The 21,384-nt window shown below is 40.7% G+C and overlaps 1 protein-coding gene across 2 annotated transcripts in view; it reads left to right on the forward strand.

Moving 5' to 3' along the window:
- gpc6a (glypican 6a) overlaps positions 1–21,384 on the forward strand; it is a 221,398-nt gene that overhangs the window by 173,407 nt on the left and 26,607 nt on the right. Inside the window, exons 6-7 of one of the 2 annotated variants that reach the window (XM_050049183.1) lie at positions 2,727–2,870; positions 6,799–6,828. In XM_050049183.1, coding sequence (XP_049905140.1) covers positions 2,727–2,870; positions 6,799–6,828 — 174 coding nt within the window. The remainder of the gene's footprint in view (positions 1–2,726; positions 2,871–6,798; positions 6,829–21,384) is intronic. The other variant, XM_050049192.1, reaches the window with a different exon arrangement.

A 21,384-nucleotide genomic window follows, 5' to 3' on the forward strand; every position in this document is an offset into this window, starting at 1 on the left:
AGGCTCTCCGGAGAAGAAGCCGAGTTAGTGACATCCAGAATGGCCGAGTTAGCAAGATGCAGTAATAGGACACGAGAGAGAGAGAGAAGGAGAGAAGGTGCCCGGTGTATTATAGGGGGGTCCTCCGGCAGACTAGGCCTAAGTCAGCCTAACTAGGGGCTGGTACAAGGCAAGCCTGAGCCAGCCCTAACTATAAGCTTTATCATGTTAATGACAAAATCACTTGACTGCACCAACTCCTATGTGAGCACGGCAAGAGAGGAAAGGGAGAGACGCTGGGCTGCTGCCAGAGGAGCCGCTGAATGAGTTCCTTCTGAGTGGTAACTCGCTAAAAGAGTCTGAGAAGTCCGGGGCTGTTCATAAAACATTTAGGACACCACAGTTTATTCCACACTACCGAAGCTGCTCCTCTTCTTGGAACCACCGTGAAGTCAGTAACAAACCCGCTTTTAGCCGTGCTTGTTGTTGCCATGCGTAACAGTATGAAGTCAATGTAAACAAGTCGCAATATTGTGACTATCACAATATGAATTTTTCATATGATATAAAAAATTATACCGGTATCATCGTGAACAAGATGATATGGCACATTAATCCAGGCTACTAGTAGCGATACATGGTTGTTATGTCCAGCAACTCCACAATTCAGCCTGTAGCAACAACGTTACATAAGGCTACTGTTTAAAAATCAAAATATATAACTATAAAAAGGTGGCACCAGTAGAACGCTAAATATATATATTTTTAAATTCATGAACGATTGTCAGCATCAGCAGAGGGATGTTGCACACAGCTTCTACGTCACCTAATGTTACACCCACATGGGGTGTGGGCAAACACCCACAGAAAGAATAGACTTATTTCATCCACAGTGAAACAACTGGATTAGACATTTACATGATTATTAGGCACCAGTATTTCCCAATTAAACTGATTGTCCAAGGTTTACGACCCCTCTAAACCTGACTGAAAATTCCTTTGGATCAGCCTGATCTGGCCTCTCTGACTGAGGTGGTTACTTGAGGCATTATTCTAATTATTAGTGGAATATCAGAGTCCATGTTAAAGCACCTATTATGTGTAGGCCTAAGACAGGATGTGATAACTTTTATGATATTTAACCAAAACCACAATCTATGCATAAATTTCAAGAGTTTAGGAGTGTAAATGGAACCACAGCCAGGATGCAGGACTCTTGTAAGATGATTTTAGGAGACAGTTTAACATGCAAGAGAAGCTACTAATTTCCTCTTTAGCCTCGTTAGACTTCAAACTGCTTATCAGCCTCCAGAATAGTTTTACATTTCAAGCAGCACATTCAGGTTTTATCACACACACAATAGTTTTTCATTGTCTTTCTCGTCAAAAGGCAGGTTTTTTTTTTTTTTTTTTCAGTTCAGCTTTTGTTCAGACCCTTTGGTGTGTTCTGGCCTATCTTCATGCCAGAGTTACAAAGGTCAGAGTGAATTAGATGTCACATTCTTTTCCATATCGAGAGGGCTGCAATTTACAACTTTACCCATTGTCTATGCACTTGAGGCTCCATCCCTGCAAGGTTGTGCTTGGCTGACAGATTGCTCCGAGATTACAATCTTTCCCCCCACAGTCACATTTCAACCATACGTACCTTCATTCCTGCGGCGCCGACCTGTTGAGAATCGGTTTGCTCGTGTGATGTACAGGATAGCAGAACTGTAATCATGGTGAAGAATTGATAAATATTAGAGAAAAGACAGCCTCTTGTCATGACAGCCATGCAGCACATTAGAGTGCTCCATCACATACTGAGCCAGGGGCCGGCAGACGGGCCAGAGAGGAATGCTAATGAGCTGTGCGGTTTGGAGGAGTGTTGTTTGGGCCCTAAGAGCCTGTAGAGACCAGGCTGTCAGAAAACAATCTATTCACACAATGAACCTCTATGAACTACACACTGATAAGGGTAAGGGTCAAGTAATAATAGATCTGCATTTCTATTTTTGGTCCTATGAACAAGGAAACTTTAATTTTAATTTCAGTAGAGCTGAAAACTTTCTCTTTGTTTTTGTGTATCACTCAGTTGTCTAACACTAAATATGTTGTGAAATATGGAAATTCAATTTTTTCCGAAGCCAAAATTGTCATGGTTGCAAAAAAAGCAATCACTAACAAATCGTTTTTTAGTTTCACACACAAACTAAAAGCTTATTTTTATTGTATTTTTGCCACAAACTGGTTACAGTCTGGGTTAAAAAGGGTTTTACTGTAACAGTGGGTTTGAATTTCATGCGAGTGGCAGCAAATCAGGGGTTAATTCATTTTCTTTGCCACCAATATGACACTTCTTGTAAACGGAGACTCGGCCACTGATAGACAGCATTGGTTCCAGGCTGGCTCTATATAGTTTTCTATCTCAAATCACAGACCAGAAAGAGCAAATTGACAGAAGCTTTTGAAGGGAAAATGTCAGTGGTGTAAGCAAACTACAACTTTTGTGGGATCGAAACGGATGTGTAAACAGACTTATCCGTGGGCTCAGTGTAGAGTTCATGCAGCTTCGGACTGCTGATAACCTGCTGTCTACCCTGCAGTGACAAGCTCACGTCTCATAATGAAGAAATATGGTGTTAATGTTGCAAAGCAAGGCAATTTCCTGAAGATACTGTAAATGCTCAACACCAGTCTGTATCCTTCTCCCCTCGTGCTCTCTCCCTCTGTGTGGTAATTCTATCTCCCTCTGTTCATTCTAGGTTTTTCAAGGGTGCGGCCAGCCAAAGCCATCAGGAATGGGCAGGTCTGCACGCGGCATCTCGGATGTGTTCAACGCTCGCTTCAGACCCTACACCCCTGAGGAAAGACCGACTACAGCAGCTGGAACAAGCCTGGAAAGACTGGTATGTACGGAGACAGTATTTTACACTGTGATCAGAAAGAGTACAAAGAAATGAAAGCGGGATTAAGTAAAATGGGAAAAAATAACTTTAAAGGCCATATTTTAGTGTTAAATGGAACGAAATGTAGGGTTTAAAATATGAATTTAACAATAGGTTCTTAGGGAGAGATAACTGTAAAGTAGAAAATAATCTTAGGTCAGATCTTTTGTGCGAGTAAAGCAATACTTTCCTAAAATAAATCTCTTAGTCTTGGGCTCTCACTTTGAAGCCTAATTAAGTCTGAAGCAGCCAGTTCATGATGTTTTTATTGAAGAAGTCTATATTCTGCCAGGAAATGGTGTTGAACGCGCTTCCTTTCTCACCCTGTACTTTAACAGCTCCACTGATTTTTCTGTACAAGAAGTGTGTGGAGAATCTTTGAAATATACTTGGTGGAGGCAAACTGAGCTTAAGGCCAGCTTACCAGGGCTCACATCCAAAGGCCAGAATAAAAAAATAGAGGCCCCTTAAAGATTGCAAGAAAAATCATTGTAAATCCGTGTTCATGTAGTCCGTGTAGACCCCAGGTTCTGAGTGTCTCCCACCACGCTGTGCTCCAAGTTGAATTATTTTCTTTTCCTACACTCTCGGTGCCAGAGGTTTCAGCAAGCACATGCTTTCCCACCAACCTCCTCGGACATATTTTTTAGGATATATTCCTCAGAGTGAGTATTGCTGCAGGAAAAGAGCCATTAGAAAAGATTACGAAATGCACTTAATCACACAAAAGTGACCCGTGCCTTATGCCAGAGTTTGCACTGTTCTCAGAATCTTGAGGAGGCTAACACGGATTCAACATCCACCCACTGAACTTCAGGATGATGGCAAATCCTAAGACATTAATTGAGGCTATAAAAAGATCCATTTCACCACCCCAGTGCCACTGAAACAAAATGAGTAGGAGGCTGTCTGTGTTGAGCTCCAGTATATAGCAACACAGAGGGCCTCAAGTCGACATGGTGTTAACATCAGGCCCCACAACCCCAAACTCTGATCTCTGTAACCTACAACTGTGCATCTCTCCCCCTTCTGCTACAAAACGTACACTGCTGTGACGTCTCTAGGTGCTCACAAAGGCCTAATGAACATAACATTTGAAATAGATCATAATTCCCTAGTAAAAGGAGTAAATTATGCCATAGATGTGTTCTTATTTTCATGTCAACCTGCATTATTGTTTAAACTTTCAAATGTGGACTGATAATTAAAGCAAACTTCTGTGGTATAAAAACAGATGTGTTATATACAGTATAATATTTTAACAGTAAGATACACTGTTAGTCCTTCTAATAATAACATACCAGAAATACATTTATAGATTTTTCCTTCTAACAAATGTATGTTGTACAACATTAGTGTTTTTAATGAATTACATTGACTACATTTACATGAACACTAATATTCCACTGTTATTGGGAATAGGACAGTATACTGAATTAGATACGAGTCATGTAAACAGCATAATTTGTTTGGATATTCCAAATTAGGACTTTTTTTTGAATTAACGTTTTCCAATTAAGATGCGGAATACGCTGATATTATTCGGATTTTTGTGTGGATGTGTGCAGCGCTAGCGAAGAATGCGTCTCAACTGGGGTTTTACCGCAGTTTGCGACACATGAGCTGAGTCTCAGTTCAGGGGCTGCAGCCTTCGAAGGCTACATTTGAAGACCGATTGCGTCACATAGGTGCAACCAAGGCTGTCCCATTTCGAAGGCTCCTTCCGTTGCGGCCGAGAAATGCAGCCTTCTTTCCCAGAATTTGGAGGAATGAACGGATGAATCCTTCGTGGCCCAGCCTAGCCCAAGATGCATTACGCGTTGGTGACGATCATACATTAAGTTAAGTTAACTAACAGTTGTTAACTAGCTACTGGTTAACTGTTGTTCACATTAAAAGCACAAAGCTTAAACAATCTAAATTTAATAAGTTTACCTGAAAACAGTCCCATCAGCCTGAAATATATCAACTATATATCAGCTGTGTCACTGGCGGTGAATCATCTCCTTAAGTATTAAATAAAAAATATTTATAATAACAATCTCTGGTTCCACGATTTAGGGCTGACTAACTTACTAGCTTACTCCTTTTTCGTCAAACGCAGCTGGTTGCTAGGTAACAGGAACGCCAACAGGTCGGGGCGAGAACAACTAGTGATGCACTCAAATTGACCACAAACTAGACCGTCCCATTTCGGAGAACGTACGGTTTGGCTAATGCGGTCTTCAAAGGACATTGCTGACGTCGACCGCGAAGGCTGTGTCCTTCAAAGGCTGCAGCCCCTGAATCGAGACACAGCTATGGCATCTTGTCTGTATATGGTCAGCTCTGTGCGTTTGACAGTTTGCAAGGCTGCGTGCCCCAAAAAAACAGCCTCATATTTCTGGTTGGAAGAAAAAGCAGACCTACTTTAAAACATCATTAAAGACCTGGATATTACCAGGTTTATGGATCTGTGCAAATATCGCAGCGCTGACCTTTTCAAGAAGAAGGATGAAGGAATGAAAGATTGACGCCGTGTTCACCCAGTCCAACAAGTCCGCCACCAGTGGAAAACTGTGAAATAAATTCTATCCTGATGCAAAGATGCAAAATTGCAAAAGCGCCTTCTGCTGTTACACTTTTCTATATTTTGACGTGATAAAGGCAAGTTAGGGCTCATCAATCTGAGTTGCTAGCGTATTAGCGTAATAATACATTTCATTAACCAAGTAAAGACCTTAGAGGGAATGTTGATTTTTTGGGATAGGGGCAAGACACAGAATATTTGGTGCATGTAAACGTAGCCACTGGCAGACATTTCAGTGGAATAACAACATGTCCAGCCATGGACCTGATGGTATTAAACCATATTTCTTATGTCACCAATTTGTCCTTTGACCAATCCATTTAACAGACTATTCTTTACGTAATCCTCCGTCCAAGTGACAAATCCATTTTTTAAATACATTATTGTCCTTTTGAATAAAAGGCACAGTTGATAATCTTCTGCTGTACAAGTTGTTTGACAGGATTAAAATGGAAAATAGGCAGGAGCAGAGAAGCAGATTAAAAGCTGCAGAGTGTACTGTATCAGTCTCTGTTAGCAGTCTATAGTCTCCCAATTCAGGCTGTAATTGTAAGAAACACTGCACTACAGTGGCTGTGTGAAACATGGTGAGATACTTTAAAATGTTATTCTTGAATTTAACAGGGCCTGTTTGAAAAAAACAAAAAAGAAGAACTAACCAAACCCCTTTCTTTGCTTCATAATATACACATCAAAAAAAGTGTGAAAGCGAAAGATTACTAAAAGGCAAAAGCACATTTAGAGAAAATCCACAGGTTTCACTCTCTTTAATAATTCATCCTTACATGCTCTCAGGCCAGCCTCTTGTAAAAGATGAGAAAAAGTGAGTGTGGTTGCTCCGAGTAAGACTTCTGACTCTATCAAACCTCATCTTCCTCTGTATCTGCATTCCCTTGTGTAAATGTATGAATCGGGTACATCTGTGAAATATATCTGTAAGCATTAAAGCATGATGTATATTTTGCTTAGCCGAGCTGATTGCATTGAATGAAATAACTACTGTTATTAGACTAATTCTCTACATAACATCGCTGTCTTTGTTCAGCTCCAGATCTGTGCATTGATCAGATTTGATGGCAGCAGATTCTTAAACTGATTTCACAGTGGGAGATGTATTGTGGATAAAAAAAGGTTTAAGGTAGTAAATCTCACTGTGAGATGAGGGTGTTGGATGGAATATTTCAGCCGCACCATTTATCATTTAACTTTTTGCTTCACTAACTAATAGACATTCTTTTGCTCCTATTCTCTCTCTCAGTCTCTCGATTTCTCCGATGTCCAATTAAATCTCTTTCTTCTTCATTTCTCTGCTGCTCCCAGAGGGTTGTGTGGAGGACAATGCAACACAGTGTAAGCCTTCCATTCCTCCTCTTCTTTTCACCGAGTCATCTGTCTTGTGGTGTTTTAATCAACCTGCCTATAGGGCTCGGCTTCTTTACATTATTCAAAGTTGATATTGATTGCCTGTTTGTGACATGGCTGTTTATTCACTTTGGTTGAATTATTTTGGGTGTTTTATTTAGTCTGGAACTGAACTGCGCTGCTGAGGTCAATATTTATAATTTCTCTGTTTCTCATTTTGTCAAAAATAATTTAGATTTTTGCAGCATGGTGGTTGAGTGGTTGGGATTGTTAGTGCCTTGCAGCAAGAAGGTTGTTAGTTTGAATCATCATTCCTCCTGCTCGAATTTTGCATTTTCTCTTTGGGATTCCTGCAGGTTTTTCCCACCATTCAAAGACTTTCAGCTGAGATTGATTGGAGAATTTAAAAGTGTGCCCACAGGTGCGATCGGCATATGTTAGCGCGTTAACCCTGCGATAACCTAGCGAAGAATCCTAAGTGGTTTCCTGCCTTTTCCCCAGTGCATGCTGGGATAAGCTTGAGCACCAGCTGTGGCCATGTGTGGAGATAAAAACAGAGTGGGTTGATGTTGTGCATGAATGTTTGTCACTTGATCATTATTATTATTTAGCAGGGTTTCTTCTCATAATCATATCTTTAATTAGTCAATAATAATTAATAATTAACTTTACTTGAATAGCACTTTTAAAAACACAGCTACAAAGTGCTTTGTGGAACAGATAAAACAATACACCATCAAAATAAGAACAGCAATAACATACATAATACAATTTTAGAAACATCTTGAATATGTCTGGAAATGCTTTTATAAAGACTTTTAGCGGTTCTCAATTATTTATATGTATTGATTCTGAATATTTGAAATGGTTGCAATACTTATTTTCGGCAGTATTGATGCTATCAATACTATTTTCTTGACAAACACACATCTGCATAGCCCCCATAGCCCCGCCTCCTCTCACTCTCTTGCTGTCTTCTTGTCTGATTCGCTCTGGTTTCGTACAGGCTTTTGCTGCAGTTTGGTTTGTTTTTCACTCAAACTTTATTGCCTTTTGTATGTGTGACAATCTCAGAGGCTTTTGAACATGTGCACTACCACAAAAATATTGTTGTCATCAATGTAAAAAAGATTAATTATGTTAATGTTTACTACAGTCCAGTAGTCAGTACCATCGTAACCAAACCAAACTGAAGGAAAAGCCACCGTCATCATCTTATAGCCTTCATTTTCGTTGATGAGACGAGACATGACAAAAATTTTTGTGGACGATTATCGGACATTGAAAGCCGAGAACGACCATGCTTGCAATTATCTTCAAATGCCACGTGAGTGACAGGCTGGTAAACTCCAGAAAATAATCTGCACCAGGATGTTTTGCTAGTCAGCAAATACACTCACACTGAAGCAGCATCAGTGTTTGGTTTGAGTTGTGAGCTGTAATTCAGTAGTAAATAATCAGTTGTGTGTGTCTGACTGTGGATGGTGGAGCTTTTGACTAGACTAAAACTATGTAGGATAAAAATGACTAAAATGGGACTAAAAATAATAAGCATTTTCATCTAAAGACTAAGACTTAATCTAAAATAGCTTTCCAAATGAACACTGGTGGTATCGAAAATGGTATTGAATGTTGATATTTCTCAAGGTATTATATCGAAATTAGACATTTTAGCATTGTGACAACACTACTTCGGTCAATTTGTTTACTTCTTGTCAAGTAAAATCATATTTTAAGAATAAGTTAACACACATGGCAATACATTTACATCTTGCCAGAAAAAGTAAAAAGATGCCTGTTACGTAAGTTCATGGTGAACATTTTGCTACATAGACGACTACGCATGTACAACCTGTAATGAAATGCTTTGTACAGTAGCATACTCCTGTGACTGCACTGTGTATGTATAGTGATTATAGTAGTATTTATTTCCTTCTTATAAATTCTAACCTTGGTCACAGAGGGTGAGATTAATGTTCATGAAATCACTGTGTTGCACTCACAGTTTGTATGTAATTAGGGCCCAGTTTGCTAAGGCAGCAACTAATTACATAAGCAGTGACTGGGACCAACTTCTGCACACACTGTGAGTGACGGAAAGGTCAAAAGGTGCAGTTCAGTGGCTGGATTTATCCGAAATCAGCGAGTTTGATTAAAACACTGAATGGCTTAAGGCACAGAAACAAGGAGCCAAAGGTTTAGTAAATATGAGTGTGATTACCGCTGAGCAGGGAGGTTTACGATGACTGTAAATCTCTCAGCCATCATTACTCCTTATATATTTACTCAAGTGTTTTGCTCTCAAATCCATTTGCAGCATGTCTCAATCTTGGTCTGTTTCGGGTGATTTGTGCTAATGTATCTCTCACATCCCAGCCTGTCATCTGCATCTCCGATCAGAACTGAATTAGATACTTACATACCGTCTAATCCTCTTCCTTTACCAGCTCACTGCTAAACGCTTCAACGCTGGTGGGTTTATTATAAAGAGTCCTGTAGCTGACTTATGTAACAGTGTTTGCTTCATGTAGAATGTGCTGTAAATACAAACAGCAGCACTGGTTTCACCAACGTAGTCTGGTTTTATATGTGCTTTGATTTACGATTGGCCTGGTGTGTTTTGCTTTGTCTGTGATTCTTAATTTAAGTGAGATTACTGGACTGTTCCCCCCGTACAAGTGAATCCTAATCAACTGTATGATACTGTATAATGCATATTAATGGCATGGCCCACAGTGTTTACAGAGGAATCTGTCTTTCCATGGTGCTGATTCATCACTGGGACTGAATGACCTTCTCCCTCTAATTCAAAGGAAAGCTTCTCTCAGAGTCAGAGAAGGCCGTTCCACTGTCCGTCCAGAGGAACACTGGAATATCCACTTCTCTCTGATTGTGTGCATATGTTGTTTTGTTTTGTGGTGCACCGACTTGTTAAAAAACAAACTCGCAGCCAAACCTAAAAACTTACCATCACACTGTGAGCTGACCGTGTTCCATTGTACAGTGTTGTGGCTGAGCTCAGGCTTTGTGTCATCATTGCCCACCCTTGTAGATAGCTCTAGGAATTGCATTGTCAGTCAGATGGTCCACTACGAGACTGAAATTTCTCAACAACCATTGGCAGGATTGCCATGAAAGTTTGTATAGACATTTATGATCCCAAGAGGATGAGACCAACTGACTGTGGTGATCCCAACTTTTTCGTCTAGCCCCACCACCAAGTTGATATTTGTGGCTTTAATTAAAAAGTCTCAACGGTGATCCACTGACTTTTCCTCTAGTTCCATATTTCCAGTTCTCTGGTTTATGACCAAATACCTGCAAAACTAATAACATTCCCCTCTGCCTTAAGCACAGCAGGTTTGTATTTTTGCTCCAAAATTGCTGCACATTTAAAAATAAATATGTCAATCACTTTTACACACAGACTCCAAAACTCTCTTTCAGTTGAGGTTTTTTTTTTTTTTTTTTTTGAACAATTTTCTCCAATTTTCGCATCCGTCAAAACCCTTTACAGAGTAGTAAAGTAGTAAAGAAAATGTGGCGTAACCTGCAGGAAGACAGAGGAGCAGGGCAGAAGTAGCTAGGAGGCTAGCAAGAAAAAGAAGTGGCAATATATGGAAGCAATGTCCTTCTTGAAATCCCCCATGACAAAGAGGAGGTAATGTTAGTCTATCAAGGAATTTTACTAGCTGCATGGTATCATTTCATAACTAAAGTAGCCAAGGTGGCAATCGCAGTTGATGAGGCAGAGAGTGGTGACAGCCTAGGAGAGAAGCAAGAGAGCTAATGGGTCCTTCCATTATGTCCTATATTGCGAAATGAGTGAGGGCATTAGACTCAGTGTGCAAAGTTTCTGTGCATAACGTTTTTTATCGAGTGAAGGATTTAAAAAAAAAAAAAAAAAAGCAAAATACGGACTTGGTGTGCAGAGGCCTTAAGTTGTACTTTGTGTTTAGTTCCAAATACTAACATGATGAACTAAACTGATGTTAGCATTTAGCTCAAAGCACTGCTTTGCCAAAGTACAGCCTAAGAGGATTGCTAGCATGACTGTAGACATGGCCTGCGCTTTTGTGAGCATTTACACTTGTGCGGTGGTCTGTCACTCTGCAGTTACACCTTTCAAAACACTTCTTGGCAGCAGGGTTTCTGTGAAGTGCTGTAAAGTTTAGTTGATTCAGAAGACACCCAAAACACACATTAAACACACATTAAACATGGCTTAATAGTGACAATTTCAAACACAATTTCACACATCGGCTTCATTACAACTGTCAGCATTCACAGACAAACATTTGTTTTTTGCTGGACACATCTTTCCCACAAATACAACATGCTAACATTTTTAGCACAAGCCTATGGCATTTTACATTGTATAAATTAGCCTGGCAGCTAGCCGACTTTTTCTCTACCCATATGAAGCCAGAGACAACAGCAACTTCTAACAAAGGTAACATTACAAAATTCAGCTCCATTGCAACTCACAAGGTTCGCTGACAAAAAAAGGTCTTATACTAAACATGTTTTCCAAACAAATATAACATGCTAACGTTATTAGCACAAGCCTATGGCATTTAAATTGCATAAATTAGCCTCATTCTACAAAAGACCACTGTTTATTTAAAGACACTGATGAAAGTGATACTCAAAACAAGATGCTCGGTACAGCAGTCAAATGCTACCTTGATAAGAAGAAACCTGACTCTTCCTTCTGTTCACCAGTCTTTATCCACTGTCAACATGAATGTGTTCAGTTTACAGTATCGTACTGGAGCATATTCTCCACCATGTGTTACACTGTCACATTTATATTCTGAGGGTGTTGAGAAGAAGTCCACACCTAACATTTATAGCCTTCATTTATTTTGCCAGTGATAAGCAGATGTCTGATGACAAAAATCAGACAGAAATGACTTTGTTCTCTGTCAGCTTAAACTAACAATGCTGACGGGACATTACTGTCGTTTCCTCCATTACACAAATGCTTGCGGTAAAATGTGATGAATGTCCTGAGGGGAATCCATTATTGATTTATTTGACCGATTTCTAAATATTTTGAGCATCTCTAATGGGTTGTTTGTTGTTGAACACTGTTGGAATGGGGATGCAGTTGGAAAGAAAGTAAATCAGTCATTAGCAGTGGCCAGGCCTTTCTCCATGCTCCATTTCACGTTGTTTCAGCAGAGCGCCAGGGCCAGGAAACGATCTGGCAATGACCATTTTTCTCAGGAAGGCAAAAGTGTAAAATAAATGATCAGTGTTTTATTCCTTCAATCAATCACAGTAATCCAGTGTTGATGGGCACCACCTATGTATGCTTTAGTGTGCATTAGTTATTGTAGCCACATCACAGTGAGAGGACTAAAGGGTTTTATGGAGATTTAGGGAAACACACTGTGAATTTGAATGCATGGAAAGAAACCCAGAGCTGAACATCCTTCAACTTCTGAATGGGAGCAGAAATCTCTATTCCCACATGAAGGTTTCTCCCTGCCAGAGCAATCAGTCATTGAAAAATCACTCCGCCCAGACACAACTGCCAATTATGACCGATGGTAACACGGCCAAATTGGTTAAATCCATGAGTCATGCCATAAAATGAATCCAGTTACAGCTCTAATGAAATCGTGGCATGTACTGCAGATCTGTTCTCTACATTCTTTCACTCTAAGTTTGCCACAGTGTCTGTGTAGATCAGCAGGCGACAAAAGAACAAGTGTTAAAACCAGTTAATCACACTGGCATGCTAATTCACTATACTGGGCATGCTGAGCTAATGTTTAAGCAGCAGTAACAACCACAGAGTGTCAGTGCTGTTGGGGTTTCTAAAGTATATTACATGGTGCTGACAAAGAATTTGGGACAAAGGAATTATATACTTTGCAGTGTCAGAAGTTGACTCTGTTTTTAAATAAAATGACTTTGGCTGTTGGACAATGGATGAATGTCAGACAGGTGCTCTTTTTTGTTTTTGTTTGCATATTATCTCTGCTTAACTTTGACTGTAATCATTATATATCAAGGCATTTACAACTGTTTCAGATAGGGCAGCCCGGTTTTACTGCAAATTTGTCAAGTGACACTTGGTCAGTGGCCCTTGACATCAGATAACAACGAACGAGGCCCCCTTTAGCGGCAGTATGAGACACACCAGGCAGTTGCATTTTTTTTTTTTTTTTAAATCCAGGCAACTACTGTAGCATAAAGAGTGAGAAAGTCCGCATAGGGCAGGCAGGAGGGGAGGTGGATAGGTCAAACAAGCCCAGGACTTCAACACTGGAGTCTGCTGTTTGTGTACCAAAAAGTCGTGACACCAAAAGTCATTGGAGTTATTTTGATAACAGCATGCTAGTATGTATAGCATGCTATGCTACTAACATATTTGCGTCAGTAATAAACGTTCATTTTGAAAAGAGACTGTGTGCGGTGTGAACTGGCCATCTGGGCTCGACTCAAGCAGGCTGATGGTGTCACCTGCAACTCAGCTTTTCAAATCACCGGCAGCTGGTTGTAGACCGTAAGCATGTCAACTGTTTCTACAGCCAATCATCTTGTAGTGAAGTCCGCTAGACGAGTGAAAATGACCGCTGACGGCGTGTTTGCTTGCTGCAGCAGGTGCTCTGTCCCCACTGAGGCCCTCTGTTTCCGTTCTCACAGTGTGCTGATGACGGCCGGTGGGTGGCTGCTGCTGCTGCTGCTCGCTGTATGTGCTTATGCCACCCCACATGTGCATTCTCATTCTGACTGATAATTTGGCGATGTTATTTACATTATTGTGTTGTATTTATCATGAATACAGTCCATCTGATGTTTATGTTTTTGCCATTTAATCACTACTACAAATGCAGCTGTAGCCAGTATCTCACTATCACTATCCTCATTCATATTTTAAGAAGCTACAAATTATATTCAGCCACAAAATAAGCCTGAAAAGCTGGAAATCAGAACAGAAGTACAGAGAATTGTTGCATCTAGTTGCATTGGTGTGAACCGGCAGGTTTTTAGAATGCTGCCGAATGGCACATTGCAAGTAGTTGCAAGTTTCAACTCGTCTCGATGCAAATCTTTGGTCTGAACTGGGCTTAAAATGCTGTCCCTTTGTTTCCAAACCTGACGCTAGAGGGGTACCTAGAGCATCATAGTTTCACATGTAGGGCCACTGACCAAGCGTCGGTATTTGACGAGCTTGGATTGAAAATGTGTTGGAACGGCACGTGATTTTATGAGCTTTTGCTTGGAGAGAATTGTGAGCCACAGTACAATCTGCCCCAGCTCCAACAACATAACCACACTGTAACAAATTGGACGGACGTTTTCTGTCTATTAGTAGGATTTGGTGATAGGAGAACAGAGGAAAACATGCTGTCAAAGCTTTGTTTATGTAATGTTCCAATAAAGAAATGACTGTTCAGAGTAATTTCAGTTAAAAAATTGAGCCGGGGAACCTACAATCATTCCAAGACTTTGCTGGGCTATTTTAAATCTTCATTTAATACCTATTAATGAGTTTAAAATGATGGGATGGTGTGAAGTGGGCTGGCTCACTTTTCACCTCCACGGCTTAATAGAGGGCGATGAATCCGTCTGTCCAGAGGTGATTCTGTCTGTCAAAAGAGATGGAAATCTGACAGAGACTGATGTGTAATCAGCCGTGCTCGCTCAACGGAGACCTGTCTGAATTAGGATTAATGTACGTGGACAGACACAACAGATCAATGTGACCACCTTCTAACCCCTCGGTGTGTAAAGCCAGGCAGCTTCATCACTTTACTTATCATTGCAGCCATGCTTTCCCTTCACCTGCTTCCCTTCCTCACAGTTAATTTGGAGTAGTTTGCTCATTTATATGTTTTTACTCTTCACATTTCTTCTTTTTAGTAGTTTCATGCTTTGATAAATCAGGAGTGCACACACCAGCTGGTGCATTAAGCAGTAAAATCTTCTTCATGGTTGTTGGGGGATTCTGATGCTCCAATTTCTCACAAAAACACATAATTGAGCAAAAAAAAGTAGCTTTAAAGGAAAACCAATTCATAGTACTTTGTGTCAGTGTGGCTGTTTCTGCTGGAAAATAAACAAAGAGGGCTAGACACCTATTGTGGTCGACAGCTGCCTGGAAGATGTGCACAGTATGGTTCACGCTGCAGGAAGATTCGCTGGTAAATTACAAAACCATGGTGATGTTTTGTTGTTTGGTAGTTCCCCGTGCCTTTGCCTGGTTTTCTTAGCGAGCTCTTTTTAGGCTTTTGTAGTTCAGTGTTTGTGGAACTTGTCTTGACAAATCTAACACTACAAGAGAGCTGCGTGATTTCATACTGACAAAATCAACAGTGTTTGAAAAGTTCTCACTGAGAAGGCACAAAGACTTCCCATAAGATTTCCTGGTTCACTCACTCAAACATAATGAGCATCAACGAAAGCCTTTCACTCCTCGACATCTCATGCATGTGGAAATATCCAAAACCTGGCTGAGAGAAGCAAACTGAAGTTGTAGTGTGCATCACCCTGTGCTACATAGTTTACCATAATCCTTGCTGCAGAGACATGATAGACACATACAACAGATTGTTTTATGTGTTCACTGTTAGCAGGTTTGTGTAGTTTGCATGTAGAAAGCAGAGGACAGTGCTGATTGTGTGTTTCCACATAAATTAATACAATAAACCAGTGGAGACTAAGGGAGAGGTGCTGGAGATGTGCCATTATAGAATTTCTTTTGGGCAGTACTGTGAACAGCAGAACATCACACATCTTTCCCTTGTATCTTATATAAATGTATACTGTACTGTATACAGGAAGCCGGTTAATTATCACCCTGCTGCATGTGCAGTAAATACCAACAGTGCAGCCAGTGTGCCTCTGGATGCTGTGTGCACTGCTGTTGTATTTTCAGTGTGCTCGCCTGGATTAATTAACCAATCACTCTGGTCTGTCATGGAGCAGTGAGGGGAAATGTTTTTGTAAAATCACCAACTGACAGGATCCAATCCACTCTGTTGCCATTATTCACAGCCTGCGCCTTCAAAGAAAACCTGAACCTGCAGGTACCAGTCTTCGGCCATGTCTCTGGCACAAAGTCTTGGCACCACATTATGCAGCCCAATCACCAGGATAAATGTTGGCATTGTACACTTGTGCAAAACCACAGATATGTTGCATTTGTGTGTTTCATATGTAGTGGATATGTTGAAACTGTGTGGTTAGGTTTAGGTACAAAAAGAAAAATACTTCGGCTTGGTTGCCGCAAACACAGCTGGAAATGTCCCGACCTATCGTTAAAACATGCCTGCTTTTGTTGTTCTTGAACACTGGTCTGCTGCAGTCTGCTGCTCAGCTCGTCCTAGATGTAAAGCCATCCACAGCCCCCTCCTCCCCCTGATAAGAGACTCAGCCCATATACATATATTCTGAACTACATCGCATGTATGAAACATACACATGTAACATATCTCTGGTTTGCAGAGACACACATTGTCGAACATTTTATCCTGGAGACTAGGCTGCATTATCCTCAGCTTCAGTGTAAATGAAAGTAATTTCCCATCTCAAGCTAAATTTGGGCCCAAACTGGTCCACCAAACCTGGCTGCTTTACCCTCTGAGCAGCTTGTCAGTAGACGCTGCCAGAAAGCCACAGCATGTACTGGAATCTGTCTCAGCTCCTGCCTCAATGCTCATCAGCAGGCTGTTTAGCCCACGACTGTTTCCCATGACATAGTGTGGTCAGCGAATCTGCCTAAAGGTAGAAGGTGTTTACCTTGCTTTAACACAGCAGAGCCTTTTTGAGCTAAACTCATCCATGTGGGTGGGCAGGCAAGCTGAAACAAAACCACAATGTGTCCAAGGAAATCCTATTAAGTGCATTATTCAAAGCACTGAATCACAAAATGCAGGCCCATTGTGTTTGAGGTAAGCTAACCCAGTTGCTATGAGCATAACGAGAAACTGACCATTTTGTGTTGCCTCCCTTCGGAGGTCTACTAGAATACCTCTTAACCGTGCTTTATACTGTATATTTATACACGCTTTTATAGTTTAAATTCCTCAGTGCAGAGAGACTGGTTCAATCCATGATACCATTAAGTGGTGGTGTCCATGTGACCTAGAAACTGGAGGCTTGTAGTGATCCTGCAGTTATCCTCACATAATTATCAAGATTACACAACTATAAACTACGATTGGTCAATACAGCCGTACTTACAGCAGTGCTGCAGCATCTTTCTCCATTCATATGCTTTGGTCCATAAAGTCTATGAGATGACATAGGTTTACTTTGTTCTACAGCATCTGTACTGACGCATATTCAGCACTATGTGTGTCTATGCTGTTTTACTTTTGTGTATTTGCTTTAGATGCTACAGAGGATTTGTTTCTCATTCAGCATCTGTGTGTGATGTTTGCGCTGGACACCACAGTAAAGAAGAAAGGAGGGTGAAAATGACACTCAGTTCTGTTGTTTTTGTGCCTGTAACTAGCCCAGGGTCAATCAATACTGATGCCATCCCCACTCTAAATTATTCATCCATTTCCATTCCCGCTTATTACTGTTGTACTGATGAAGGTGTTTGAGTCCGTTCCAGCATGCACTGGACATTTCGCCAGTCAATTTATGGCCCAACACATGCACACATTTACATTTTTGATATTTAAAGTCTCCCGACTCAAGAGTTCAGTGAAAAATCAAATTAACACCCACATGCAAGGGATTTATACACATTTATTCCATAAATTATAGCAGTGTGGAGCCGAATGTTTTTATCATTAAAGGGTTCGAGGTTGAATATTGGTGCGTAATGCTGGACATATTCCAGTGTCATATGCTGAACACTGCTGAATAATTATACAGATTTCATTTTTTCCCCGCGAGTCCAGATGTTATTGCATGCATTAATTTTGATGCTTTTTACTGTATTTATTATAACTGTGACCAACTTCTTTATAAAGTTGCTTTAGTAACTTTACCTCACAGAGAAGCATCTGTTTGTAAAGCCTTTTCCCCCAATCGGTGTGTTTACCCTTGGGAGGGGACACAAAACCAGCTGTGTATGAAACTTCCATCTGTGCTTACATTAGTCAGGTCACAGTTTGCTTAGCACGAATGTGCTGTACTAAAACTGCTCAGCACCCTTATCATTTGAGGTCCAATTTTACTGCTTCATACTAAAATTAGTTCACTTGTGTCCAAGAGGAAAATAAACATACTTTATCAAAGACAAAAATTATTTGTTATTTAGGTTTAGTGTCCTCTATGTAGATGTAATGAATAACAACCTTGTTTAATTAATGCCTCTCTTGTCATAGTATTTTCTTTCAAGCACATAAATTAACTTGAAGACAACAGCAGTCTGGGCGTATACATGTAGACAATATACATGAACAAGTTTCATGTATCAACAGTGAGGTTACCCTAAAAAAGTTTCATCCTTTCACCCTTTTTCCACCAAAGCACATATATGCAGGTTTTTTAAACACCGGAAAACCTGCTTAAAATAGGCTATAGACTCCTTCTCCAATGCCTGTAAACAAGTAACCCTCTCTGTTTTCTTTTTTTTTTTTTTTTTTACCTGTGTGTCTCATGTAGTGCCACCAGCACACCAGCGAACAGATTAGTAAGCACTAGACAGCAGCTTTGATGTTGCTGTGGTTATTTCTTTTCTATACCTGATACTTATTCAGTCTCTCTTTCAAACTCGGTGCGGCCCAATTTGGAATGATGCTCGAGCTCCCCTTAAACAGAGATACAGTATAGTGTGGCGGCACATCACTGCATGTGTTGGACAACAGACAAACATTGGCACGTCCTCCCAGGGTGTCATGTTTCCGTTACTGACAATTGGAGCTGGAGACGATAAATACCCGTGACTACTGCAGAGTCATTTGTCCGAAACCCTTTTCCACTGAAGACAAAAGCCAGACGTTAGTATATGTTAAGGCTCATTTATACTGCAACGAAAGTAGATCCTTCATTTCAAACGTTGCAAACGTCACTTTCTACATACTTCCGTGCGTCCTTTACATTGGCATAGATACATCCACCTGATGGCGCTAGAGGGCAGAGTCAAAAGTTTCTGACAATAACAAACATGACAACAGTGGAGGAGTAATGTACCTTTTTTTTTTTTTTAAAAGATTATTTTTTGGGGCTTTTTGCCTTTAATGGACAGGACAGTGTGAAATGGGGGGACGACATGCAGCAAAGGGTTGCAAGCCGGAGTGGAACTCGCGACCGCTGTGGCGAGGCATCGCCTCTATACATGGGGCGCAGGCACTATCCATTAAGCTACCGACACCCCAGTAATGAACCTTTTAACGGAAGCAGCTCTGTAGACAGCTGGATTTGTGAGGCAATTAAATACATTGTTACGTAAACGGACAATTGTCTTCCCTTTATTACCAATTTGTTCTATTCCGCCATATTTTAAATGTCTTCTTCGTGTGCTATGGTCGTATCTGCTTTGAACTATGCTACACTTCCCCCACAGTTTCCATTGGTACTTCTCCGTTTGATCCATGTCTGTAAGCTTTCAGAAAGCATTCACAAATGCAGAGAAAATAAAAGCAGAGTACAAACAAAAGGCTCCGTCCATGTCCATATACATTTCTAAGGTTGAGCATAAATGAACACCCTTAGTAGATTTTTGTCCAGTTGGAAAGGGGCTATAGATAGACCTTAGCGCAAAGTGTTGGCTTGTGTGCTGTATGTGTGTTTAGCTTTGTCTACGCAAAATTATGTTTTCATACAACTAATTTAAGACACTAAAATTTGTTTTTCAGTAAAACATAATGCTGAGTGAATTACTTTTTCTATACTGAATGTATCAGCAAAATGTATTTCAATTGTTTTCCACCAAAATAGCCAATCTTGTAATACACTATCCACTTATAGTGACTGCAGCATTATATATTTTTTTAAAAGCCTTCATATAAACATTTTACCAAAATCATAATCTTTCCCTAACTTGGACCAAAGTCTTTTTGTTGCCTAAACCAAACCACATCCAGGAATCTGGATGCGAACCCAGGATTCTGATGTCACAGTACTGCATTTTCTATGTCCCCCATCCACCCAAACCGCCTCCCTGTGAATTCAGCGAGGTGTTGTAGTGTTTCATTTAATGAAAGAAATGTTATCTCTGAACATAATCCAAGCAGTGATTATATAAAAACAATTCAGTACTATACAATCTTCTATGCAGTCTGAGTGGGTGGAAGTTCACTGCAGAGATCAGCCTCTCATTGGGCGGAACGAGCCACTCGCTGAAGTCCCGCCCTATTACCTCCGGTTGCAGTTTTCAACACGTCCTTTACTAACTTTTGCAGTGTTTGATCTTGCGGGGATGTAGCCATTTTTCTGTCATGGTTCGCGTCCTGTAGGCGATATTTTTGTGGGCGTGTTACACCAAAACCTGTTTCCCCCCGGCAATATTTTTGCAAGTGCACCGTTGCTGTGGCACCGCCAAGAACGATTGTGATTGGTTGAAACAAATACAAGCAGCCGGGGCGATTTTTTTCTCCAATCTTAAAGTGAGAGTCGGCCCAGCCAGACCTTTCTTTTCTTGAGAAAGGTCTGGTGAGCGAGACTATCTTCTATGAGACCGAGTTGGTGTGTGAGTGTAATTCATTTAAAAAACGTGTTCGTACTGACGTGCTAGAAATGATGCTGTGTGTTTCATTTGCCTGTACTTCATCCGGGAACCTAATCAAGTCGTTATCTCAGCGTCAACCCTTCTGTTCTCAATCTTTGATTTTCTGCTTGAATTATAAATCATTTACAGATTCCTAGTCTCTCAGCAGCGACTTACTACCAGCCTGTGCAAAGACTTCTGAAGGAACAGGTGCTTTAATGAGCGCAGGTGTTTTTTGTTTTCCAAACTAATTGCTCATTTTTTGACCAACAACAAAAACCATGGAACATGAAGCAGATATTTCAAAGACTTTGGTAGTAGAGCTGATTATTGCCCCAAACAAATCTATGTAACAGTTGATGTTTTCCCAAACATTCACTCACCGGCCACTTTATTAGGTACACCTGTTCAACTGCTCATTAACCCAAATATCTGATCAACCAATCACGTGGCAGCAACTCAATGCACTTAGGCATGTAGACATGGTCAAGACGACCTGCTGTAGTTCAAACTGAGCATCAGAATGAGGAAGAAAGGTGATTTAAGTTGAATGTGGCATGGTTGTTGGTGCCAGACGGGCTGGTCTGAGTATTTCAGAAACTGCTGATCTACTAGGATTGTCACCCACAACCATCTCTAGGGTTTACAGAGGATGGTCCGAAAAAGAGAAAATATCCAGTGTTGATGCCAGAGGTCAGAGGAGAATGGTCAGACTGGTTCAAGATGATAGAAGGGAAACAGGAACTGAAATAACCACTGGTTACAACCAAGGTGTGCAGAAGACCATCTCTGAACCAACAACACGTCCAACCTTGAAGCAGATGGGCTACAGCAGCAGAAGACCACACCAGGTGCCACTCCTGTCAGCTAACAACAGGAAACTGAGGCTACAATTCACACAAGCTCACCAAAACTGG

The sequence above is a fragment of the Epinephelus moara genome, chromosome 1, assembly GCF_006386435.1.
Source record: "Epinephelus moara isolate mb chromosome 1, YSFRI_EMoa_1.0, whole genome shotgun sequence".
Classification (NCBI taxonomy): domain Eukaryota; kingdom Metazoa; phylum Chordata; class Actinopteri; order Perciformes; family Serranidae; genus Epinephelus; species Epinephelus moara.